This window comes from Symphalangus syndactylus, chromosome 24 (genome assembly GCF_028878055.3).
Source record: "Symphalangus syndactylus isolate Jambi chromosome 24, NHGRI_mSymSyn1-v2.1_pri, whole genome shotgun sequence".
In the NCBI taxonomy this organism is placed as follows: Eukaryota; Metazoa; Chordata; class Mammalia; order Primates; family Hylobatidae; genus Symphalangus; species Symphalangus syndactylus.
This window is the reverse complement of record NC_072446.2, coordinates 13,284,240-13,311,913: the sequence shown is the minus strand read 5'-3', so window position 1 is coordinate 13,311,913 and position 27,674 is coordinate 13,284,240. Positions and strand designations below refer to the sequence as shown.

General features: G+C 44.8%; 1 protein-coding gene across 1 annotated transcript in view; it reads left to right on the top strand.

Annotated features, from left to right (window-relative positions):
• The window catches only part of ZNF831 (zinc finger protein 831), a 112,875-nt gene that overhangs the window by 49,462 nt on the left and 35,739 nt on the right, over nucleotides 1–27,674 (top strand). The window contains exons 4-5 of the mRNA XM_063634208.1: nucleotides 1,012–1,145; nucleotides 12,352–12,503. Coding sequence (XP_063490278.1) covers nucleotides 1,012–1,145; nucleotides 12,352–12,503 — 286 coding nt within the window. The remainder of the gene's footprint in view (nucleotides 1–1,011; nucleotides 1,146–12,351; nucleotides 12,504–27,674) is intronic.

Sequence of the window (27,674 nt, the reverse complement as noted above, 5' to 3'; positions counted from 1 at the left end):
TAGCATCTGCTGTTCACTGCTTGCTTGTTCCTGAGGGAGGCTGGGGATACCACATAGATGGCAGGAAGGAATAAAGGCCCAAATGCAAACCAAAACGGAGTTGTGGAAAACATAAATTCCAAAGGAAAGAATTACTGTGCTCAAGACATTAGGTGAGATAGTTTTCATAACCAAATGTAAAACTTAAGTGAGCTTCCTGGTAACAGAAGCAAAAAGTAAAATGAAACACTCCATCAGAGAGGTGATCTCTCTGGATCATTCTAAGATTATAAACCAGAGACTCCCAATAATTGAGAGAGTCATTATACTGGGGATTCTGGAGAAGGAATTACTGTTGATTGGACTCAGCCCTCTCTCTGAGGTTCCTGGGAGCAGAGATAGAAGGGGGAAGGTGGTGGATGCTCACAGGTGTCCTCACTTGGTGATGCAATGATAATGCAGAGCTCCGCCTTGAGAGGGGGTTCACGCACCTGATTGTGATGACTGAGGGCTTAGTCCTGCTCTGGGGTGGCTTGGGCCACGGCCACTGAGGACGGTCCTGGAGGCTCAGCAGTAATTTCACCCTTGTGGACAGTGACAAAGGCCCGGAGACCAGAGTCTTGCAGGCTGTTCGGCTTTCCCTAGGTGGAACCAAAGTTGTGGGGAGTGCTGTTTTCATCGTGAGAGTAGCGGGTTAGTCAGGAGGGCTCCAGGGGTGCGGGGGCTCCCGGGAGGTGGGTTTAGGGGAGAGTAAAGGGGCCGGTCACCGTGTTTCTTTGGCCTCCAGTTAACACCGATGGCATAGGCTTTCCTCTGCGGACCGAGCCCAGGCAGAGTTTCGGGAGGTTCTGTCCAGGAACGCTCTGCCGTGGCCTGGTTGAACTTCTCAGGGGCTCAGGCCATTTAGCGATGCAGTATTTCCATTTTGATTTCTGAAGACAGGCATCTCGTCTGCAGAGCGAGAACCCTTTGGAGTTTTCCTCATCATGAGGACTTTGAGTAATGTGATGCCCACGTGCTTGGTGTTTTCAGTTCTACCCAACAGTCCCGGGGGTGATGTCCCAGCACCAGGTGTCTGAGCCAGAATGGAAGAAAGGCCTGCCTCGGAGGGCAAAGATGTCTCGTGGGAACAGCAAGCAGGGAAAACGGAGGATCAACCCTAAAAGGTAGGGTGAGTGGCCACCTCTGTCATTTCCACAAAATCCCAAGAAGAATTTACTATGGGATTTGAAAGGTATCCGTGTGCTCCAGAGAAAGAGTTCCTGTTTCCTAGGGTTTAGAGTTTCATGATTAAAGGATTGAATTTGTTTCCCCGTTAGTCCCCCACCCCTTACAACTCACACCTGTGTATTTTTTGATGGTGCCTTTCTAAGGCCAGCAATCCAGCAAATCTTTGAAATAACTGGGTTGAAAACACATCCATTCAACTTAAGTCCGGAAGAGAGAGCCTGTTAATTATTTACAGCTTTTATTGCGTTTTTAATTATGCAAGCAATGAATGTCCTTTGCAGAAAAATTAGACAATACGGATGAGCAAAGAGAAGACAATAAAACATCCTAGTAATCTCGCCACACAGAGATAATCACCGTGAACATTCAGGAGTGTGCCCTTCCAGACTTTTCTTCGCGGTATGCGTATGCACATATCCACTCCCAACAAACGGGAGGTGCTGCGGATTTTCCTGCCACTCTTTCATTGTGTCTTTCTTGGATTGTCTTTCTCCTTTGCTTAAAACCCTTCAGGCTGCAAATTCTCTAACCCCTGCCCTCTTTCTGCCCTCATTTTCCCTGTGATCTCCTCCTCTCCTGCTTGCCCTCCACCCTCACCCCATTCTCTAATCCACATTCTAATCCCAGATCCCTGATGCATCTATACTCCACACCTCAGCTGTCAACCTGTCAGCATTCTCCCCCTAGGCTGTCAGTCCTTTTTTTTCCTTTTTTTCTTTTTTGAGGCTGAGTCTCACTCTGTTGCCCAGGCTGGAGTGCAGTGGCGCGATCTCGGCTCACTGTAACCTCTGCCTCGGGGGTTCAAGCAATTTGCCTGCTCAGCCTCCTGAGTAGCTGGGATTACAGGCATGGGCCACCACGCCCAGCTATTTTTTTTTTTTTTTTTTTTTTGTATTTTTAGTAGAGATGGGGTTTTGCCATATTGCCCAGGCTGGTCTCAAACTCCTGGCCTCAAGCGATCCTCTCGCCTTGGCCTCCCAAAGTGCTGGGATTATAGGCGTGAGCCCCTGCACCCGGCCTGTCAGTAATTTATCCAAAGCCTGGATATTCTTCAAGGGGCGATCCAAATTCCTAACTCTCCCCTGTAGCTGCTCAGACCCTCAGTGGCTAGAGATGACCTCTTCTCTTTTGGTTCCCCCCTCCTGCCTCTATCAATGGTCTGCCGGGACCATGTTTCCAGAGCTAACATTATGGGGCACTTGCAGTGTGCCAGGCTTTCCCTAATCGCTTTCTGGTGTGCATTGTTTCAGGAGATCCCACAAGGTACTGCCCACGATGTGGATGGTATTATTAGCCCCATTTTTCTCATGAGGAAATGGAGACACAGAGAGCTTAGATAACCTCCCCAAGGACCCAGATTTGAACCAGCCAGTCTCCTTCTATAGCCTGTGTGCCGACTAGTTGCTTGTCTTGGTGCACCCCAGCCTGTCCTGGGCATGCTAGTGGCCTGGCATTTTCTAGATTTTTCTTGCAGTGCCTGAGATTCTGCATTTCTGACACAGCCAGGTGCTGGTGCTGGTGTGGCCCCCAGAGCAGGCTTGGAGGAGTGGGGCTTTCCTTTCCAGCATCCCTCTTTTCTCACGGATCACTCAGGGTCCTGAGACAGAAGCCTGACTCAAGGTAGTCTGCACAAAAGAAGGCCTCCCTGCCTGTGTAATGGGGCCTCCAAGCCTCATCATCAGCCCTGGCCCAAACTTGGTGGTGTGGGAAGGACAGTCTTCCAAAGGAAAATTCGAGTGCCGCTCTCGGAGGAAAGGGGAATGCATGCCATCCAGACGGAGGAGCTGCATTCGGGGCTCTGGAAAACAAGGGACACTGGCTAGTGGTTGTGGTCCTCCTCAGTATCTCACCAATAAGGAGGAAGCGCTCAGTTACATCTGACTGACAGCTGATGAGCCTGAAGCCTCCAGGCATCATTGGAAAGATGTGGGGAGAGGGAAGAGGATGGGTTGCCTCATGAACAGCTCCCACTTTCCCAAGACTTCAGCTTGACTAATTCGAAAATATTTACCCTGTGCCTGCTGTGCGCCTGGTTCCCACACCTGGAGGTGGCCGAGGAAACTTTCTTAATCCAGGCTGAGGGTCCCAGACTGGAGCCCAGGAGGCTTGGAGATATCACTCCAGGACACCTTGCAAACCCACTAGCAGCTCTTAGGCCAAACACAGTGCATGTAAGACCCTTGTTAGGCCAGTGCTTTAAAACTTTTGGCACTTAGCAGCCACATAATTAGATGTAAAGATTTCTCATAAAAATCTGGATTTCTAACTTTTATTGAAATATGGGAAGCTCTGAAGACACTGGGCCTGCCTCCTTACATGGCAACAGCCAGATGGAGATGAGCAGTGGCCACCCCTTGTGGGTAAGAGCTGTGCTCTCTGCTGCGCTCTCTAGCTCACCTCTCCCTAATGTCTTACCCTCGGCCAGCCTCTCTCCGTTATGCTATCTACCTGGCCCCCATAGCATTTGAGTTTGCAAATTTTGGCCTTAATAGCTGGCCTTGTGGAACTAGACGGCCTCTCCACTCAACAAATCACAACAAGAGCCCATGGATGGGCACAGGAGGGGGCAGGGGCATTGCAGAACAGGGAGGAGTCTGAACAAGGACTTAGAGCTCTAACCAAGAGCTCCTGGCTGGGTCAAATGAGGAGGAAGCTGTTGAGCTTTTTATATCCACGAACATTTATTGGTTGATTATGATTTGTTTATCATTGATCCTTTTGTTGGCTCGTGACTATCTTTTGAGTTAACTCCAGCTTCAAGGCCTTTGCACCTGCTAGTCTCTCTACCTCCACCTGTACACTCCTCCTCTTGCTCCTCACATGGCTGGCTCCCCTGTCTCAGAAAAAGCATCAGGACCATGACGGCATGGATATCTAGGCATGGACATCTTTGAGGGGAGGTATTACTCTGCCTACCACACTGTTTGTCCAACCACCCACACACATATGTTTGTAGATATTTATCCGTCCATCTGCCCACCCACCTACCCACCCATCCACTTACATATCAATCATCTATCTATCTATCTATCTATCTATCTATCTTCTATCATGTAACCCTTGTGTTCTGTCCTCAAGAAGGAAGCCTACTTCTTGATTCATTTTCCCACTTTCATTTCAGTTGTCTTAATGTTCTACAGAAAATGAAATACTGCAGCAGAGATTGCTCTATAGTCCTTAGCTCACAGAGAATGATACAGTTCTCTTCTAAGTAAAATAGTACCTTAAATGTTATATAACAATATATAGAAAAGAAAAATTTTAAAGATGATTATGTTGTTTTATGTATTTGGCACAAATCATATCAATCTGTGTTTTCATAATTTGCAAATCACCAATAATATATAATATTGTTTGGTGTCTTTAAAGTACTTATGAAAGTATCATAGTTATTTATCATTTATCATTCCTCAGCTTGATTTTTGAGGTCAACATTGTGTTTTTGAAGATCTCATCGTGTCAGGACATACTGATCAAATTCATTCATTCTGATTGCTGTAGAGTGTCTCATTCATGAGTGAGAGTTTGCCCTTCATTCATATGCTTCCTAATATTTGTTGTTATCAGATTTTTTAAGTGATGAATATAATTTATAGGATTCTATATATATCCTAGATTCGTGTGTATTATTTCCCTGTTGTATATGCTGCAAATATGTTTCAAAGTCTATTACTTGTCTTTTTAAGCCCATTTATTTATATGTACCCACATAATTGCCCATCTCTTGTCTTCTCATTTGTTTCTGCATGTCAGATCTTCTGGGATTATTTTCTTCTACCTAAATCATATTCTTTAGAATTTCCTTTATTAGAGAAGAAAATTCTCTTAGTTTTTATTACTCTGTAAATATATTTATTTCATCATTGTTGTTGAAAAATAGTTTGCCGGGTACACAATTCCAGGTTGACTGTTATTTTCTTTTTTTTTTTTTTTTTTTTTTTTTGAGAAGGAGTCTCGTTCTTTCACCCAGGCTGGAGTGCAGTGGTGCAATCTCAGCTCACTGCAGGCTCCGCCCCCCAGGGTTCACGCCATTCTCCTGCCTCAGCCTCCCGCGTAGCTGGGACTACAGGCGCCTGCCACCACGCCCGGCTAATTTTTTTGTATTTTTAGTAGAGACGGGGTTTCACCGTGTTAGCCAGGATGGTCTCGATCTCCTGACCTTGTGATCCTCCCGCGTCGGCCTCCCAAAGTGCTGGGATTACAGGCATGAGCCACCGTGCCTGGCCGACTGTTATTTTCTCAGCACATCAAAGCTATCATTGCACTATCTGTCAGCTTCCATTTTGTGGTAAAGAAGCCAGCTGTTAGACTACTCATCTGTTTTTTGAAAGTCTTTTATCTCTGGCTACCTTCAAGATCTTCTTTTATCCTTTGGTGTTCCATAGTTTTACTTTGATGTATATAGATGTATGTTGCTTTTATTTGTTCCGTTAGGAATCCACAGGGCTATTTTGATTTGTGGATTGGTGTCTCTCTGTAAAAAATTCTTAGCCATCATTCTTCAAATATTGTCTCTGTCCTGTTCCCTCTCGTTCCTTTCTGAAATACTGAAATAATATATATTAGTCCTTTTCTATCTTTCATATATCTTAATACTTTTAATAACCTTGTTTCTCTGTGCTATAATCTGGATACTTTGTTCAAATCTGTCTTTAAAATTTTACCAGTTTTTTTAATCTACTATTTTTGTAAAGCTTTATTAAAGTATAATTAAATTTTAATAAATTGCACATATTTAAAACATACAATTAAATACATTTTGACATATGTATATACCTGTGAAACAATATAACCAGGATCATGAGCATATCTGTCAAGCCCAAAAGTTTCCTCCTATCCTTTTGTAATTCCTCCCTTCTGCCCCTCCTGAAGTCCTTCCATCCCTAGGTAACCGCTGATGTGCTTTCTGTCACGTAGGATAGTTTGCTTTTTCTAGAGTTTTATAGAAACAGAATCATACAATATATGCTCTCTTTTTTTTTGCCTGACTTTATTCACTCAGTATTACTATTTTGAGGTTCATCCATGTTGTGTTTATCAAGAACACATTCCTTTTTATTGCTAACTAGTATGCCATTGAGTGAGTATGTCACAATTTGTATACATGTTCACATGTTGATAGACATTTGGTTTGTTTCAGTTTGCGGCTATTACAAATAAAATGACTATAAATATTCATATGCAAACCTTTGTATGGACATATGCTTTAAATTATCTTAGGAAAATACCTAGAGGTGAAAAGCCTGGATCATATGGTAGATGTATTATTAACTTTTAAAGAAGCTGCCAAATTGTTTTCCAAAGCAGTTGTATTATTTTACATCTCCACTATCAGAGTATGAGAGTTCCATTTCTCTACATTATTGCCAACACTTGGTATGGTAATTCTTTTTAGTTTTAGTCATTTGAATAGTTATGTAGTGGTATCTCTTTATAGTTTGAATTTGCATTTCCCTAACAAGTGATGATATTCAGCGTCTTTTTTTATGTGCTTATTTAGCATTTGTATATCTTCTTTGGCGAAGTGTCTCTTCAAATCTTTTGCGCATCAAAAATGGGTTGTTTTCTTACTGAGTTTTGAGAATTTTTTTAATATACTCTGATTATAAGTTCCTTATTGGAGATGTGATTTGTAAATATTTTCTTTCAATCTATGGCTTATCTTTCTATTCTTTTAGTAGCATCTTTTAAAAAGCAACTGTCTTTCACTTTGATGAAATTTAATTTACCTTTTTTTGTTATGTTTTTAGTGTCATAGCTTAAAAAAGTGTGCCTAAACAGAGCTTCAAAGCTTTTCTTCTAAATTTTTCTCTAAAGTTTTATACTTTTAAGTTTTATATTTAGGTTTATAATTCATTTTCACTTGGTGTTTACATATGGTGTGATGTATGGATCGAAGTTCTTATTTCTGTATATGGGTATCTTATCTAGTTGTTCCAGCATCATTTGTTGATCTATTTGTCTATTTCAATGCAAATTACCACACTGACTTGATTACGCCGCTTGACTCTAAGACTTATTATAAAGCTAAAGTATTCCAAAGAGTGTGGTATTTGCATCAAAATGGATGCATAGATCAATGGAGCAAAATAGAGAATACAGAAATAGACCATGCTGTGGTCAATTGATTTTTCATACAGGCTCAAAGGAAATTCAGTGGAAAAAGTATAGTCTTTTCAACAAATGGTTCCAGACCTGGAAAATGTCTCCATCAATAAGTTGAGGTGTCATCAGGCTTACCTCATCTGTTTCTCTTCTTTCATGGATCACTGCCTTTATTGCTCAATGTCCAAAGCCCTGAACACTATTGTTTTGTGTCTTTATTCAGTTTTTTGCTTGGGATGGTAAATCTGGTTATTTCTGCAAAGTCTTGATCAGAAGTCCTTGGCCTATTGCAGTGCCTCTTAGTTGATCTCCCCTACTTTTATTGGTCTTTTAAATTTTAAATTTAATTGTTGATGTGAATTATATTTTATTTCCAAAAAGTTTTATTTAATTATTTTTCTAACTTGCTTGATCATTTTACAGTCTTTTGCACTTGACTCTTATTTTCAACCTTTTTATTTTTTTTTAAAAAAAACACATCTAATGTTTTGCATCTGACAATGACAACATATGAAGTCTTGGCACATCTGACTCTGTTTTATATATTTGCTCTCACATATGTTAACTTATTTCCTTGTTTGTGTTGAAATTTTTGACTGTCAGTTGATATTTTTGGAACTTCGAGATGTGGGTTGAAGGTAGATTCCTCCAATAAATATTTGTTTTGCTTCCACTGGGTGCCTGGGGGTGCTCGTTTGTTTGTTGTTATGTTCCCCGGGCAGGCAGTAGGGGTAGGGAGTATTTATTTCTAATTCACCCACATACTGAGGGTATGCCTTTCAGAGGTCTCAGCTTTATGCAGGAAAGGAGGTTGGGTCTTCCACTTGCCTCTCACTGAAGAACATTCTGGGCTTCGAGTCCTGTACCCTCAACTGCACCAGAGCATGAAAATGGGAAGGTCATCCTCACCTGGTTTGGCAGATTCCTCAAAGTGAAAGCAATCTCTTTTCCAGGGTGCAGCTCTCACTTGGTTTTTGCCTTTGAACTATTTCTTATCTTTTAATCAGAACATAAATAAATTTAAATATAAGTTTAAAAAATTTTTACATTTTATGCTGCATTTTTAATTGTTTTCAGTATAAAGATAAGTTTGGTGGTAATCAGTCAGAGCATTGAGTCCACCGTGCTGTTGGAAATGGAGTTCTTTTTTTTTAACCTTGATAATGATGGTTTTTTCATTAAGAATTTATAAATTTTGATGTAGTCAGATGGGGCTGTCTTTTCCTTTACGGTTATTACTTTTTGGTGTATCTAAGAAATCTTTCTTTACTCTCAATTTCCTACTTTCAAAAATATGCAGATATGTTCTCTTATGTTTTCTTCTTATATGAATTCATATATATAGAAGGATTTATTTTTATTTGTGTTTATAAAGACAACTATGGACCATGGATTAAATATGGTTTTTAACTTATTTTAACCATGAGCAATGTATTATTTATACTTATATATATTTGATTGACAGGGTCTCACTATGTTGCCCAAGCTGCAGGGCAGTGGCTATTCACAGGTGTGATCATAGCACACCACAGCCTCACACTGCTGGCCTCAGTGGTCTTCCTGCCTCAGCTTCTGGAGTAGCTGGGAGTACAGGCATGCACCACCATGCCTGGCTTGGTTTTTATTTTTTTTAAAGCTTATCCGTATAAAAACAGAAGAAGAATACATGGCACAGATTGTCTGTGGCATACAAAGTCTAAAATATTTATTAGCTGGACCTTTGTATAAAAATAAAGCAGACCCCTGCATTAATCCACTTTTGCCCACTTACATGTTAAATTTTGGCTTCCCGTTTATACTTGAAGTTTTTTTCAGGGCCTTTCTTTCTGCTTTCATTCATCTCTATGTTTTTTGCCAACTACAAATACCACACTGTAATGAAAATGGTTGTTTTCATTAACAAAACTACATGAGTTAAAGGAGAGAGATTAGAAAATGCAGGATCCACTTTCAGAGTGGAAATGGAAAAACGCAGAAAGTTCATCTTCGGAAGCCTAATTGCCCTGACATTCACTAGAGGCATAGAGATCCGGAACACTCACAAAATACCTCCCTGCCTTGCCCAAAGCAAGCGCAGGACCATGGAATTAGATTTTATTGATTAATTTATAACTGTGTACTGTGCTGTATGAAGCATGAAACACTCAGAGACTTGTTCCTAGGAAGCTTCCAACAAATGGAACAATGAATTGTGAAGCCCCAAGTGAATGGAAATGAGTGAGGAGAAGACTGCAGGTTGTATGGGAGAAGAGCACTCTATAAAACCCTAAAATATACATTAGTCATTGGAGGGGAGAGTGGAGAAGAAAAACATCCTGGGCTTTGAGAATGCAATTCTATTAGTAGATAGTGCTTTTCCTCATGGAGCGGATGTTTATCTGTCTAAGCCATGTGTCTATTCACTTTAGTCATCACACAATTTACTTATTCAATGAGATAGCACTCTCAGTAATGAGAGCACAATTTCTGCAGTGAGGTAAAGACAAAGACCTACAGATGTGGCCCTGAGTCCACATGGCCTCTGCTGCATGTGGCCCCCACCACACGTGGCTGAGGCTCTTTGTCACGTTGGCCACAGCCCCGGAGCTTTGACAGCACTCCCAGGTCCTGCTTAGCAGGATACAGAGGCTCTGCCATCCACACCTCCACTGCACTTCTCTTTGCTTTGTTCTTCTCTGTGGGGTCAAGAGAGGAAAGTGAGGGAAATAGCACGTCAGATCTCGTAGTTTCACCCCAGAAAGGAATGTGTGTGCAGTGGGCTGTGTACAACTGCAAGACCCGCTCCTTGGGTCTACTGTCCCTCCCTGAGAGAGCCTGACAAAGGTGGCAAGGGGATGAGGAGCGTGTCACCCTCACAGCCGGGTGCGGAGGTGCAGCCTGACGAAAGTGTCCTGGATGGGGCCCCAACAGCACTGGCCACACCTTGAGGGGACTTGCATGGCTGGTGATGGAGATGAGCTTGCAAAACCTTCCTAAGCGAGGATGCTGCTTCTCCAGGAGGGGCTGCACACAGAACGTTTTGGGAGAACCAGGAGAGAGAGAAACGTACCCTGCCCATGACTAAACTAAACAGTCCTTTGAAGACATTGCCAAGGTCCGCTTGGGCTCTTCTTGGAGGCGAAAAGTTTGAAATTCCACCTTGATGAACTGCAAATTCAGAGGCTGGGCCTTTCCTAGCAATCTCCTTGTTATTTTGCTTGAGTAGAAAGAACACGGCTTGCTAATTTTCTGAAAGTAAAACCTCCCTGCCGTTCAAACTGTGCCGTTCTTAACACCTGCAAGTGTGTGGCAGCCACCCACTGACTTGTGCAAAGGTGACCCAGCAGCAGGTAGAAGAAGAATTCTCTCCACGTGCCACCCTTTCCTGCCTCCCTTTGTCTCTGCACTTTGAAATCTCTCTCCACCCAGGCCCTGCAGGGTTTGGTTCAGGGGTTTGTCGCTCCCCACCCTGGCTCAGATAGCTCTTTCAGGAACCTGTGTTCTTGACAACTGCTTCAAAGAACAAACCAGCCACCACTGCCTCCCCCCCACACCGCCAACCTAACCTCCCCCGCCGGGAATGACAGCTTCTGCCCCAGGCAGGGGAGGCAATCATGCCCAGTTGAGGGGAGCTTCTCCCAAACACAGAGGCCAGAAAAGATGAACAAAATGTCACTTTCTCATTGTTGCTGCCAGGAAAAACCAGCGCCCAAGAGGATACTGCATTCTGCAGATCTTATTTAAAATTCTGTGAGCAGCCCTGGTGATTAGGGGACTGCGGCTGGATCTTGGCGGTAGCTCAGATAAATGAGAAAGGAAAATAGCCGGTTCTGAGGGGCACTGTGGAGTAGAAATATTGTAAACTGAGGCTTGTAGAGGGAAGGGATTACTTGTGGCTTGACCAGGCAGTTAGAAGCAGTGCAAAGATCTTCTAAAAGAGCTTAAGGCATATTGCAGGCCTGGCTCTTCGTGTCATTCTTTCGCCTGTATAATGGGGGTGCTATACTAGGTTGATGGCCTGTTTGTGGTTGCACATTCCTATTAGTGAAATAATTTATAGCCTGCACTCTATTAAATGTGTATTTGTTCATTTACAAATATACATATATTCTACTCCATGACATGAAACAATAGAAACAAGAAAGGACATGAAACAATAGAAATAAGAAAGACTAGATGAAAATAAATGTAAATAGAAGCTCTAGTGTTTTTCTTTCTCTACTGTCATCATGCCTTCCCTCTGAGATGTGAATACTTCGTTTTGAAGACAAATAAATCAGATGATCTGGTAGGGCTCCTCCAGATGCAATGTCTGTGAAGAATGTTGTCCAATATGGGGGTCACAAATAAGAAAGACTAGATGAAAATAAATGTAAATAGAAGCTCTAGTGTTTTTCTTTCTCTACCCTCATCACATCCCTCTGAGATATGAATACTTTGTTTTGAAGACAAATGCATTTTATTTGAAGAAAATTTATTTGAAGACAAATAAATCAGATAATCCGGTAGGGCTCCTCCAGATGGAAGGTCTACGAAGAATGCTGTCCAGTACGGTGGTCACTAGCCACACGTGGCTATTTAAATTCATTAAAGTGAAATACAATTTAAGACTCAGTTTCTCAGACACACTAACTACATTTCAAATGCACGATAGCTACGTGGGCCTAATGGCTACTGTATTTGTCAATGCAGATTACAGAACGTTTCCATCATTGAAGAATAAACTGTTGGACAGTCTGTGAAGCAAGTAGTCAAGACCACGTAGCTTAAAACCTAATTGCAGCAACTATCCTTGACTAAGCCCTTGCTATGACTAAGCATCCTGGGAAGCATTCTGTGACCACCTCATTTAGTTCCTACAACAACCTCTGAAGCTAGGCGCATTATCTGGGGGAGGTGGGGGATGAGGTATGGAGGGATTGGGAGTTGCTCAAAGCTGACCAGCTAGTTAGAGGTTGAGCCCCATGTTCTCCTGGGCACCCTGCAGGGACTTCCCAGATTTTTCCAGGCACGTGCTCTCCAGGCTGGTTACTGCAAGTGTGCTTCTCTCTTCTACAGGTACAAAGGGAGTTTCTTGCAGAGCTGTGTTCAGCTGAGAGCCAGTAGACTTCGCACACCAACCTGGGTGCGAAGAAGAAGCCGCCACCCTCCCCCACTCGAGGGACTGAAGCCATTCAGGACCCCTGGGCAGACCTCTTCAGAAATAGCAGGTAATGCTCTCTTTGGAGGTGCAGCCAGACTGGGCACTTGAAGGCACCTGCCCAAGGCATAGACACTGGGGATTCGGGATGGGTAGCAGTCAGCTCCCAGTGCCGCAGGGGTCAGGCTCAAAAGGGAGAGTAACAGAGGCATGACGTCTATGAGAGAATCAAAGTGACCCTAAACTAGTGGGGAGGGCATGCGGTAGAAGATGGAGAATTCAATATTGAGAAGTCACCAATATCCTTGAGTACTGGCCACCTGTGCCAAGCTCTGAACCAGGTGCAGGTTCCCTCTGGGACCCAGGAGAACATGAATCACAGCTCTTGGTGCCTCTACTTTCACTATCTCTAAAAAGAAAGCTCACTCAGTTCTCTCTGCAGGGTCGTTGTAAAGCTAAAGTGGGCCTGTGGATGGGCTTGAGAGCCCATGTGAAGTAGGAAGATGGGTAGTTATGTGACGCTGCCGGGTACGTTGCTTACATGTGAAGCGGTAAGAGGCACACTCTTCACCATGCTTGGAAATAAATAAAGGGTGAACTAAGTGGGGCTGCTTCCTGGAAAAACGGCTATTTTAAGCTGCAATCGGCAAATGGTTCAACTTCTCTGGACCTCAATTTCCTCTCCCTTTCTCCCCTTTCCCCAGCATTAAGGAGCTCAGCCTTAGCCTTGCTTGATTGTTGATCGGGGGAAAATGAATACCCTGTGGGAAAGGCTGCAGGGTCCCATCTGGCCAGCAGTGCCTGAATTACCATCCTTCTGTGGTTCATTGTTTTCTGTTTGGCTCAAGGGCTAACCCTGGGCTCTGTCTCATGCCTGAGGTCTTTGGCCCTGGGGGATCCTTTGCTGGGGCAACTCCGCCTCCACCTTTGTGTAGTTCCAGCGCCCCCTACAGGCAGATGGCACTTGAGTGCTCTCCCCACACTTCTGCTCCCCAACCCCCAAAGCCTTCCAGGGTAGGCAAGGACATGGACTAGTCTTGTTTCCCCGAGAGAATTTAAATCCAGGCAAGAATTCATCTTACAGTTGGGGCCAGTTGTTGAAGAAGAAAGGTTGTTTTTGTTAAGGAAGGTCAAGGGTCAAGCCCCATGTGGGAGAGGCTGGGATGCAGGGGGGTGGGTAGGTGGAAATTCCATCAGGGAACTGGCTCTGAGGTCTCTTCCTCATCTGTGGCTCTCAACCTCACCTCCATCTCCCTCCTCTGTATCCAGTGAAATTGCCCATTGGGCTGTGCTTGATGCTGCCATGCCCCATGGAGGGCATCTCAGGGCTAAATGCTGGTCTGTACCACCAGGACAAGAGGGTGTTCTCCCCCATACAAAGGCCAGGGGACCATGCAACTCTCTGCTTTCTCATTGGGCTTTCCTGTGACAGCCACAGGTGCCATCGATGTCACCTCTGTGCTCTCCAGGTGCCCTGTGGATGCCCCTCCTCTCTCCTTAAGAGTTTTCCAATGCATAACCCACAGCTGGGAATCCAGGTCCAGCCCAGCACCCTCTGAAGTGCCAACTCAGGGCACCTGGGAATTATGCACAGAATTGTGTGTGTGGCGGTGACTTCCAGAGGCATGGGAACTCCAAGTACGAAGTGAGCCTCGGGGGTCATGGTACTTGCTGGCTGACTCCCCGTTCCCTGTTCCCATGGACTCTTCCCTTACTTTTGCCCCCATCAGCTCCAGTTCTCGAATTTTCCTTTATGGGGTAGAGCTTGGATGGAACCCCTGCTGAGACGCTGGCAGAGAGCTGGTAGCCCCCGCTACCTAGGAGGTTCTGATGGTCATTGGTGGAACCCAACAGAATCAGCCAGAGCTCTGCCAGTTGCCCCTGTGGAGGAGCTTATCACCAGCTCTCTTCCCAGCACCTTAAGGACAGCCAAATGGAGCTGCTCCTGGAACTCCCCGTCAGCCTCCCTGCTTAGCTCCCCAGGCATTGGACTCGGCACTGTGGCAGGGAGGGGAACTAAGGTGACCCCTGCTCTCAATAAATGTGATACAGGACAAAGACAGACAGACTGACCCACTGTCCACCCCTTAGCTCAGATGCCACCGGGAACAACATTGGCAGATCTGTTTGCTTCCCCTGGGACATCTCGTGTCTGTCTAGGATGTCGATGGTCTGTCAGTGTGAGATTCAAGGTGCAGCAATGCCTTGCAGACTCCAGCACAGATGACCAAGTATCATCATATGCTCAGCCTTATAAACACACGTGCATGACAGTTAGCACATGCTGAGTGCCCATGAGTGTGCATGTGGGTAATGAGTGTTTTCTTGTTGTTCAGCAGAGAACGAGGTCATCTCATTAGTGTTGGGAGAGGAACACAAAAAGGAGGCTCTTTCTGGAAAGATGGGGGTTCTTTTGGAAATCTGGATGTAGGGAGAACAGACAGAGGCTTTCTGGACTGGGGTTTGAGTGGATAAAGGCTCAGGGTCAAGAAGAGGGAACATGGGGAGGTCAGATAGCGTGTAGGTGGGCTAGGCACATGCTGGGCCCCCAGAAGATGTGGGACAGCCATTGATGACAGTGTCTCCACTTGGGTGTCACCTATATCAGTTTCCTAGGGTTGTTGTAAGAAATTGCCACAAATGTGGTGGCTTTGAACAGTAAAACTGGATTCTCTCCCAGTTTTGGAGGCCAAGAGGCTGATGCTCCCTCTGGACTTTGTAGGGGATGATCCTTCCTGGCCTCTTTTGGCTTCTGGGGCCTCCAGCTATTTCCTTGATTTGTGGCCTCACCTACATCTTGTGGCCTCTGCCTACATCTTCATGTGGACTTCTCCCTGTGTCACTGTGGGTCATATCTTCTTCTGTCTTTCTCTTATAAGGACACTTGTCATTGGATTTAGGAGCCTCACTAAATGTGGGCTTATCTCATTTCAAGATCCTTAATTTGATTACTGCTTCTGAGACCCTTTTTCTAAATCAGGTCATACCCATCCACAGGTTCCATGGACTAGGACCTCAGGGCCACTATTCAACCATCCTTACAGGTTTTATCCTATCTGTGAACCAACAGAAGTGACCTTAAAATGTGTTTGTAAACAAAAAAGGCAGAGACACACATGGACACTCAGTGCACAAGAATGCACATCATCTGGGCTCTCATTGTTTGTAAACCATTTTTGCAGGAAAGTTCTGTTATAAACCTAATACAATTAAAACAGAATTGTCCCAGCTGCTGCCAGCAGGACATGCTCCACACTTGGGGGAACAGTTGTCCAAGTGACCACGGGTAAGCCTTGATGCTGATAGCTATGGGGCCCAGTGGCTTCCCTTCAGGAAGAAAGCCCAGGGGCCGGCGGGATGGGGCTCCGCGGGGCCGCCACGTATGTGGATCATGTTTGTTGGAGCTGAAATCCGGCTGTGGCCTGACTTGTCCAGCTCACACGCTGGCCCTGAGCATAAGGCTGTGTCAGCTGCAGCAGGGACATCTGCTCCTCTCTCCTACTCCACAGGGGACGATGTCCACTGCAGGGCAGCTGTGAGCTGCAGGACGTGGTAGAAGCCCTAGCCCAGAGAATATCAATCACCGCTTCTTCCTTATTGAAGTGTCAGAGAGGGAACCGGGAAGGCTAGTAGGGCAAACCAGCAAGCTGGGGTTGACAGATCATGATGGACACCATGGAGTTGGAGGGTGGAAGAATGCTTTAAAATAAATACCACTGGAAATCAAAGGGGCACAGGGGTTTTATTACCAGCACTTGCCAATACCAATATTTCACTGTAGAGTGACAGGCACTCTGAGGGCACTGGGTGTTTGAAGACAAAGCACTGTCACTTCAAAGGAACCCAGAGCTGAGCCTGGCGGTCCACCGCTTACAAACAACTTTCTCGAGTCTCCTTTGACCTGGCACGTCCTGGATGGAGAGATCAGAGCTGGGTCCTCGGTGAGGGAGCTGACCTTGCGTGTGTGTGTGTGTGTGTGTGTGTGTGTGCTTGTGAGTGTGCCTGTGTTTTTTTCTTTCTTAGGAGAGATGACCTGTTTTCCATGGCGGGACAATGATGGGGTAATCTGTTTTGGGTGACCCAAGGGGCTGTCACTTGGGGAAACTTGGTAGAATCCAACAAAGAAATTGAGAATGACCTTTGTGTAGGTGGGGATCGGTGGGATTTATCAATTTAAAGGCAGAGAGAAACTTTAGATCCTAATCCTTATAGGCCAGCTAGAATCAGTAAAACATTCAGAAATAAGAAGTCATGAATACTTGCGTCCAGGGACTGAAATAAAATGTGATAGCTGATAATTTTGTCTTCTTTATTTTTTGGAGACATTTCCTGTCAATAACTTAGGAGGATGATGGAGAGAGATTTTTTTAAAAATATTTTTAAAAAAGAAGTTTAATTTCCCTCTCTCCTAAACTATTCCAAAAGCATGGTTCTAATCATTTGAATTAACAGATGGCTTGGCAGTGAAGTCATCTGTAAGCAGGAGGCCAGAGGAGTTATGAAGGATAAAGACCTACTGTGTAAGATTGTACATTGATTGGAGTCTGTGAGACTCCCCGGACAACTGAGTCTTTTTTCCCTAATCCTAAATCCAGTAGTCCATTCCATCCAAGTTTCTAGCTAGTGGATGCAGGAAACTTGAAATTTCTTTTTAAATATCAACTAAGGTGTATTTCCCAGGCACCCCAGGCTGAGTGTGACTAAGAATGGACAGAAGCTTTGCTATTTTAAAGAACATTCTTCCTCATCGCATTCGCTTTAGGATCAGGTCTGAGGGGTGCATTTAATCTCATAGACTAGGGTTGTCTCATTGAAGGGATTGGTAAGAAAGTTCTTAGATATCAAGTCATTGATGTGCCAGGGAAAACAGGCATCTACCTTATAATCCAGATGTTCTTTATGGAACACTGCAGTCATAAGGTTGGCTGGTTAGGTGGGAACATGAGAACTTTCCCTAATAGACTGACTGCTGGTAAATTTAGACCCCATTCAATTCTCTGTCTCCCTGCCTACCATCACAGCCATCCATGCCCTTCAGATTAATTTTCGCAATATCATGTAAATTGATTGCTAAGTGAAATTGCAAATTGTGCTCAAGATGTTGCATTTTGTGAAATTGATAGAAAAGACCATTGGCAGCCTACTGATTCACACCCATTGGCAGAATCAGACTAGGTGACAAATGAACAAGAGAAAAGTGACAAAGATGATAACTCTAGGAGAGTGACTTGAATATCAGAGGCTTAAGAGAAGTCTTTGGAAAAATTGATAAAGCTCTATAATATCTTTTTGGGGGGTGGGAGTCCTTCTTGATGACCTAGCAATTAAAGTAAATGCAAGGTAAATAGTCCATTGATCTACCCTACAATTTTATGTAAAAATGTATGTCCTCATCAATACTTGACTAAGTTTTGTTGATGTTTAACAATTAGCTCATAGTTTGCCATTATAACCTCCAAAATGGAGGTTAATTTTTGTTTTATCGTTGTGGGCATATTAGCTTATTTTCACAACTTTTGGTTTTGTCGTTTTTCCAGATAAATTCTCAAAGTCCTTAATACTATTCACTGTGAAATTGTGGTATTGCGAATGAATTGTGAATGAAGTCATTTTAGGTGGCCTTTCCCCTGTAGCAATGATCTCAACTAAAGAAGACGACGTTTACCAAGCTGCTAGGTCATCTCCTCCATGTTTGCATCCAGGGGCCTAGCATTGTAGCAGGTCCTCAATAAATGTTTGTTGAATGAACAGTTTAACAAACATAAGTTTCTTTACCTTGAGGTTCCTGAAGCTTAGTTTCAGGTGAAAGCACGAGCAAAGACCAGCCCCCAAATCTTCTTTGAGCATGAACAAGAGCGAGCATGCCACTTGGAGTCTTGGTTTCTGATTGTGTGTTGTGTCAATAATGGAAAAATCCAGTGGGTTACCAGTGGAATGGCAGTGGAGTAACCACAAAATTCAACTCTATGGAATCATTTTCAACCTTAGGGGTCATCTTATGTCACCTCCGTTTTACGGATGGAAGCTCTGGGGAGGTAAAAAGTAGTAACCGAACTGTGAATGTCCTTTCCATGCCTTTTAACCTGACGTCCTCTCCCACACTACAGTGGGGCCATGTTGTAAAGGGTGGTGAGGTTTGTTTCCAAAGCTGGCCCCCAAGGCACAATCCCTATTGTCAAAATTATCTTTGAGAATCCTGCAAATCTATCATAAGGGTACGATTTGTGTATACAACTCTGAACAGAAATTCTCATGCACAATATGTTTGAGGACTGCTGAGATGAAAGAAGGAAAGAAAAAAGGCCATCCTTCCATGCAGGCAGCTTTGAAGATAAACAGCAAATCCTCCCACTGAAGAGAGGTGAGAGAAATTCCTGTGTGTCCCTGCTTCACTGCGTGGTGTGTGCCATTTGGTTTTAGCATTAAGCCTCTAAAACTGCTGTGACATCTTAATGGATTGAGTTGTTGTGGTGAGGATTAAGCAAGATAGTGGAGTTGTGTCTTCTTGGGTCAGGGAAGGGTGAGCTTCAACAGTTAGGGTGTAGGTTAAATGCATGTGTGATGGAACTGTGCTGCCGTTTCATTTCTCACTTGGAACGCCTTTCTTACTCTAGCATAGGAGCTGGGGGGCAGTTTTCCACTGGACGGCTACTCCATGTCATCTTGAGTTAGCTGGTGCCACTCAGTCAAAGACGATCCCTTCTAGCCCAAGGAGAAATTCACAGCAAATCACGTCTTGAAAATGCTCTTCCCACTATTTTCCCAGTTAGAGTCTCACTTAGGAAGACAAGCTTCGCATGTATGTGTGTGTGTGTCTGCACATGTGCTCACATGCCCTTGTGTCAGTTTTCCATTAGAGAAGGCAATTGAAAATTACCCATCCATACGAAGGGTGACACCACCTAAGCAAAAGCTGCCGAAGATTCTCTGTTGTTGTGGTTACACAATTTCTGATGAGGTCACTGATCTGAAATGATTATTGTTCAGAATGTGAGGAGGTAGGGGATGAAGTCAACATCATTGATTTTGTTTGTATTTCGACTGGGACATCCTGTTCTCTGTGATCCTAATGCCCATCAACATACAGCCTTATTGTCATTCTCCTAATATGACAGTCATTGACCCTTGTGCTGCAAAAAATAATCTCATAAATAGATTTTCCCTGTTTTTATATTTATGTGCACATCTCTTTCTAGCCGATGACATATCAGCTTTGTAAAAAATTATTATTATTGAAAACCTCTGTGCTAAAAGTTCCATTAACTGAGACCTGTTCTATTTACTTGAATGCTTGGGTACATTAAAACATTCCGTGGTATAAAGAGTGCTCTTATATATTTCCTTAGAAACACATTTTGCGGAACTGAATGGAGAACATTGATGTGGTTGAGGTTAATTATTTGGGCTTTTGCTGGGCACATTGGAAGTTGTGCCGCTTCTCCTGGTACACAGACTAAAATTGGAACAGTGAAGAGGAGCTGAGCGTGGCCCTGTGCCCAGATGACACATCTGAAGTCATATTGATTGAGGGAGATGTTTTATTGAACGATAAGAACTACATTGAGTTTATGGTTTTGCAATTTCCTGCAGCTGGCATGGTTTATAACAGTAAACACAGCAAGGTTCAGGGCTATATTTCCAATGGAGATTTTAGAAAACTCTCAATAACTCAACTCAGGAGGCACTTTCAATTTAGGAAGCTCATACACATTTATTCCCTTGGACACACTTGTGATGAGTGACTTTTATCCTCTTTTGGCAGATGGAGAAACTGAGGCTTAGAGAGTTGTCCAGTGACTTGCCCAGAGGCACCCAGATGATTGATCTGGGGATCAGCACTGATTCCTAAATTGAAATCATCTAGGTGCCACCTTCAGAACTTTTGTTGCATCTACATGTCACCTATGTGATTCTTCACTTATTTTTTCCCCTAGGTGCACTTACAAAAAAACTTAAGTCCAATTATTTCAAAGAGAAGCTGTTTATCGATACTGAAAATGAAAAGTTAATATTATGTGCCATTAAGGGAACACTGCAAAAATATTAACACTACAATGTCTTTGGTAAATAAGTTCTAGCCAGAATCTGTTGTGAGCTGAAGTCCATGAGCCCTAGGAATACCCCTTTTGCTAAAGAGATTTGGAAGTGTTAGGGAGGCATTCAAGATGCATTAGCACCTCGTCGAGACTTTCTTCTTTCCTTAATCAGAAGATTAAAAGAGAATAGAAGAGAGAACAGCTTCATCATTGTGCAGTTCAGTTTTATTTAACTTTTTGCTTATCAATCACCTAAAATAACCACCAACCCCCACACGCTTCCCTGGGCCCCTCTCTTGGAGGGCCATACCCCCTTTTTTTCTGTCAGTAGGATCCTCATTGGCTTGCATTATCTCATCTAGAATTTCCTCAATTTTTGTAAGGCCTTGACCTGTATGGATTTAAACCACTGAACCAATTCAGCAGAATTGACTGCAGAGGCCATGGGCAACATTCTGCAAAGACCCTCCTGGAAGAGCCTTCCCTTCTCTGCTTCATTGGGCTAGGGTGAGAGGCACTCACCAAGAGTTTCGGAGGCAGCCTGAATCCCTGCATTTCTTTTCTTTTTTTTTCTTTGTGTGTGTGTGTTTTAAAAACTTTTATTTTAATTTCTGGGGTACCTGTGCAGGATGTGCAGATTTGTTACATAGGTAAATGTGTGCCATGGAGTTTTGCTGCCAAAGGACTATAAATCATGCTGCTATAAAGACACATGCACACGTATGTTTATTGTGGCACTATTCACAATAGCAAAGAGTTGGAACCAACCCAAATGTCCAACAACGATAGACTGGATTAAGAAAATGTGGCACATATACACCATGGAATACTATGCAGCCATAAAAAATGATGAGTTCATGTCCTTTGTAGGGACATGGATGAAACTGGAAAACATCATTCTCAGTAAACTATCGCAAGGACAAAAAAACCAAACACCGCATGTTCTCACTTATAGGTGGGAATTGAACGATGAGAACTTATGGATACAGGAAGGGGAACATCACACTCCTGCATTTCTTACTGATTGATTGAGTGAGATGGAGTTTCACTCTGTCGCCCAGGCTGGAGTGCAGTGGCGTGATCTTGGCTCACTGCAACCTCTGGCTCCCGGAAACCCTGCATTTCTAAGATTCTGGGACACTGATTGGGAGCCCATGGTGGGCATGCTGCCTGTGGCAGGAGGAGGTGGTACACACATGATAGAGAGATGGCCAGTGTGCCAGGGTGCGTGGGGGGATGGGCGCAGGTACAGTGGAGGCTCACAGGATGGAATGCGTGATAGAGAGATGGCTAGTGTGCCAGGGTGCATGGGGGACAGGCGCAGGCGCAGTGGAGGCTCACAGGATGGCATGCATGATAGATGGACAGTGTGCCAGGGTGCGTGGGGGACGGGCGCAGGCACAGTGGAGGCTCACAGGATGGCACGCATGATAGATGGACAGTGTGCCAGGGTGCGTGGGGGACAGGCGCAGGCGCAGTGGAGGCTCACAGGATGGCACGCATAATAGATGGACAGTGTGCCAGGGTGCATGGGGGACAGGCGCAGGCGCAGTGGAGGCTCACAGGATGGCACGCATGATAGATGGACAGTGTTGCAGGGTGCGTGGGGGACAGGCGCAGGCGCAGTGGAGGCTCACAGGATGGCACGCGTGATAGATGGCCAGTGTGCCAGGGTGCGTGGGGGACGGGCGCAGGCGCAGTGGAGGCCCACAGGATAGGGCATCACCTGCAGGACTTCTCAGGCCTCAGTCGGGGCCTGAATTTTTTTTCCTGAGAACAACAGGGAGCCACTGAAGGGTGAAGGGCAAGGTGCAGATAATCCCATTTAGGTTTTCTAAAGATCACTCTAGACAGAGTGGAGCAAGAATTGGGGTAAATAGAGTGGGTATGAGGTACTGATTAGAAGACCACTGATAGGCCGGGCACTTTTGTTCTTAAAAAAAAAAAACTTGGCAAAAGTGATGCTCCACCTAGAGGGGCAAAAAAGTTAAATTATTAGTTTTTAATTACATGTGTAATCATGAATAATACTTATCTTAACACATTAAAATGCAATAGATAAGGCTGATGTTCAGTTTCACCACTACCCCATCCCAATACTATCCTCAGGTAAAATGACAGTTTGGAGTCTGGAGTGCATCTGACAGATCTTCATCTCTCTCTCCGTGTGTGTGTGTGTGTGTGTGTAACACAGCAGCAGCACACTGCACATCTCATTGCACAACTTGCTCTTTTTACTCAAAAATGTTTTGTGGTTCCACACTGTGAAAACATGTAGATCTGTCTCAACTTCCTGAGCAGGGACAGAGTCCCTCTAGGTGGGAATACTCTTATTTATGAAGCCATTCTCCTATTAAGGAAGAGTTTGGTCACCACCAGTGTTTCACGCTTCCATGGTGCTCCTTGGACATACTGTTTATATCTCCTTAGCCCAGGCAGCGTTTGCTCTAGGGAATAACCAAGAAGAGAAATTGCTGGGTCTTTGAGTGTTGTGTTGCACATTTTTAATAGCCATTTTCAAATTGCTTCCCAGTCTATACTCCTACCAGTAGCATATTAAATACCTCTCTTTTCCTCCAGCTTATAAAACTTTTTCTTCTTTTCCCCTTGGATGAGTGAAAGATGCTACCTTCTATGCCTGTGGACAGCAGGGCCTTTCCAGCCCTCCTTGCTTCTCACTAGGGGTCTGTTATCCATTCTGTCCGTGGAAGGCTGGCATTCTCTAGTAGAAAAAAGAACATGGAGGGACAATAAGACTTTTTTTTTTTTTTAAATCACAGAGAAGTAAGTTTCTCTTGACCAGACGTTATGTCCACTGGGCACAATTTGATGTTCTCACCAAATATTAATAGATTTGTTCCTCAGCAGAGGCACGATGGATCAGCCTGCTCTGGGGGGACTCTCACTGCAAAGGACACCAAGGCCTTCCTCTGTGCCCAGCCAATTCATTAGACCCAGTTAGCAATTTGCAAAAGAGATGAGTTGATCTGCAGGCTGCCAAGCCCCAGTGTTACTCAGCTACCTCCCAGAAAGCTCAGAGAAGCCCTGGCCTCCCAGGAGCCTGAGAGAGCAAATAGTAATATGGGAGGCTTTAGGCAGAGGCTGAGCAGAGTCGTCATTCCTCATTATAAACAGAAGCCAGAGAGATGAATTTCTCAGCCCTTCCTGGGTTAGGGTGGGATTTGGGGCCACAGTCCAGACTCCCGGGATAAAATGAGAAGGTTCACAAAGCTGGGGCTCCCAATATGAGAGCAGTGTTTCTTTTTTCAAGCTTTTATTATTCCCAAACAGATTCCCTGGTTATCTTATTTTGAAATGTTGCTGCTGCAGGCAGAACTTTAAACTCTGCATGCCTGTATTAGGAGGGACTCTTTGGGGTATAAGGAAAAGAGGCTTGATTCAAATTGGCCTAGACAAACAAACAGAACCCAATTCATTATCTCACGGAACAGAGAGAATTGCTTCAAGCTCAGCTGGGTTCAGAGGCTCTGTAGGTGGGCGTGTTCGTCTCTCTCCATCTCTGGGCAGCTCTGGTCCTGCCCAGCTTTTCCGTGCTTGCGTTAGCGTGACCGTTTTTTTTTTTTTTTTTTATAACTGAGTCCCCAAACTCAATCTAACTGGCCTGGTTTGGTCATGTGGCTGTCCTTGACCCCGTCACTGGGGATGTTGAGCGGCCAGGTATGGGTCCTGCACCTGTCCTTGTACTGAGGGTTGGGTTGGGGCCATCTCTGCTACAGCCACTAAGAGGAGGCCGAGGAGGGCAGATCACCTGAGGTCACGAGTTCGAGACCAGCCTGGGCAACATGGTGAAACCCCCTCGCTACTAAAAATATAAAAATTAGCCGGGTGTGGTGGCATGCAGCTGTAGTCCCAGCTACTTGGGAGGCTGAGGTAGGAAAATTGCTTGAACCCAGGAGGCGGAGGTTGCAGTGAGCCGAGATCGCGCTATTGCACTCCAGCCTGGGTGACAGAGTGGGACTGTGTCTCAAAATAAAAAATACACAATAAAAAGAATAAATGAGAGATGGTTCCCCCTAAAGAAGAGGGGGTCAGGCAAGTAATCACAGCAGATGTCCCCTCTTCCTCCATGCAGACATGGGGAAACCATCTTACTCATGGCTTAATGCAATTACGTATGCATTTGTGAGCCACTGAGTGTCTTTTGAAGCCCCACGAGAGGAGAGGAACAGAAGATGGCTTGAGCCCTCACCTCAAGGAGCTTAGGAACCGGTTGGTGGACCAAGACACCTTTGTGAGACAGATGAGAGTCACGTGGCCTGAGGGTCCCAAGCAATCACTGGGGCCTGTTCTGTGCCAGGCAATGTGTGGGAGCAGGAAGAGAGGCAAACAAGACCATGACATGGCCCTGGTCCTTAGGGAGAGCCCAGTGTGGCAAGGGGAGCCGGCATAGACTGGTAAACAAGTCATTACAAATGCAGTGCGGTGAGCTCGCTGATATGATTAAGCTTCCAAATGAGGGATCCTGACAAGGCCTGCTGGAGCGGAGAGGGGAGAGTGTGCTAGCATAAACAGGAGCATAGCAGGGGGTGGGGCACGCTTCCGACGCTCACCCCAAAGGCCTCTCCATTCGGCCCCCCACTGCAGAAAGGAGTGTCAGCAGGGCATGTGGGAGAACCGAAGGCTGTCACTCTTTATCATGCCTTCTTTCATTCCTCGATCATAAAGAATTTTTGCCATATACTCTAAACTGCTGGGAATAGAGCACTGAACTACTATGTACTTATTTATCTAAAATGCTAAGTGTTTCCCTTAGCAATCACTAATAGATTCCTGTAGAAACGGAGTGCCATGATTAGAATTCTGATGTCTGTGCCAACAGAAGGTGAGAAGGCAACAATAGGTAGTGCACTAATGATGGGTTCAGTGGGGAGGTGGGTGGGTAGGACGATATAGTCATTGAAGGAGAAGGTTGAAATATGGGCATTTTAAAGATAAATATGTGTTTATGTTAAAAGTTGAGAGAGAGAGAGAAGAGAGGGAGGGAGAGAAACTCTCATACCTTTAATCCCATACCTGAAATGGGGACGGTTCTGCTTTTGAAAGACTTTCTGAAAACCGTTCTCATATTTGAGTTGGAAGACCCCCTTCTCAGCAGAGGGCCACAAATGAATCCTGAGTTTTGTTCTGGAATTTTCCTATGCAACGTGCTGGAACCAGTAGCCAAATAGAATCAGCGGATGAGGCAGGAAGAAAAATGAGGATCTCAGGGATGGAATTCAACAGGCTTCAAATGGGACACAAAGGGCAAGACTCACCCTCAACAAAATCACGGAGGCACCAGGCGCACCTTACGGGGTCTGTTTCCCCGACACCCACCTGCTGCCTGGTCTTCACAAGGGGCCAGGCCCTTCTGGTTTTGGAGGCAGATGAGCCTGTAGGATTAATTCTAACTAAGGTGTGAGTGGAACCTAGGGGAGAAGTAACTTTAGGGGCTACAGAGAGAAACCTTCAGTGACACTGACTCATAATGGGAAGGCGATTCTCTTCTCAGTTCCCTCTCAAGCCTCTTGATCATGCCATGGAGAAAGTCTTGTTTTGATTCCATTTTTAACACTTGCCTAAACCCCTTCCTAACCTCCCTTTTAATCAGAGAGAAAGAGGTTAGTTAGGTCTCAACATCTAGCTAGAGTTTGAGAACACAATTCTGTTTTTATTGTTATTTCTAAAGAAGAATCTGCTCCTCCTGATGCCAGACACTCCAAAGTCTCCTCAACCATCTTACTCCATTAACCTTGGAAAGCCTAATGTTTCCCTTTCTCTCTGTCAGCCTCCTTTGAGGCCAAGGCTGGTACAGGATAAATAATTTTGCTTTCTGGATTTATAGGAATTGGTTTGAGTCTTGACTTTTACTAGTTCTTTGGGCAAGATTTGTACCTTTTCATTGTCTCAGGTCCTCATCTGTAGAACGGGGCTGGAGTTTCTGAGTCCATAATTCATTTAATCTGGTGCCCAAGAACCCCATGAAGGCTGTCTAGGAATACCTGACTCATTTGCCCTTGAGATTGAGGAGAGGCTCAAGTTACATGAGACAGTGACTGTGAAAGTGCTGTGTGAACTACAAAGGACTTTACAGTGTGTGGTTATCATGGCTGGGAGGTGGCAGGGGTGAGCATGCGCTGAATTTTCACCCCAGGTCTGGACAAGACGTCTTCAAGCCAAAGGAGGGAGTCAGTGAACGGTGCAGGTCCATACTTCCCCCAGCAGGGAGCTCGTGGGGATTCGGGAGTACATTCTGGGCCCTTGAGTTTGTGCTACGTGCATGCCTATGGTACTCTTCCTGCCGGGGTGAGACTTGCCCTCAAGGTTGAGAAAATGACGAAACTGGAATAATCCTCCAAGCTCCAACTCGTCCCAGAGGCCTCCCTGGCAATACTGTGCTCTGGTAGGGACCCCATTGTCCTCTAGGTAAATGGTTCACACTGGCCCTCACCCTACTGCTGGCTGCTGGCAGGGAGCATGGGGAATCTGCTCCAAAAACAACCATTGCTTCCTGCAGTAGCATTTTGAGAGTTTCCTCCAAATGTTTTTCCTCATCTAATTTTCAGTATGGCCCCGTGGGGTCAGGAGGTGATGTGTGGCCAGCCCTGTCCTAATTAGGAGTCTTGCCCAAGTTCATACGTTGAGGAAAAGAAATGCAAGCTCAGTTCCAAGGTTTTTCCCTTGCTAAAACTCTTAAAATTTTGGCTTGCTTATTTCCTTAACTTCCAAAGGACATGAAAAAGTGATTTTTGTACCACCCTCCACATAGACATTAGCGATCATTTTCAGTCATTTTCAGCTTTCCGGTTTTGCTAGGAGGCACCTGGCGTGCCGGGAACGGACAAAAGCCATTTTTCTAAGTACTAGCGTTTGAAATTATTAAGTGTTCATTAAGCACCCCCGGGTGCAAAGCACTCTCAGAGATGTTTATTTCTCAATTTTCCATAATTTCCTTATTTTTTTTTCCCCTAGCTAAAGGCAGATTGAAAAACGAACTCAGTGCATTGGAGTCTGAATCATAGTTAATGTGCGACGCCCCCTCCCTTAACTGCGCTGTTTTCTTTCTGCCTCCTCCTGTCTCCCGGCTTATCAATCTGATAAAGTTCTTTTTAACCCCTACTCAGGGGCTGTAACTTTGCTTCATTCCCACGGGTATGGCAGGAAGCGATCAACGCAGAGCCCCAAACCCCACCCGCCCCACGGGC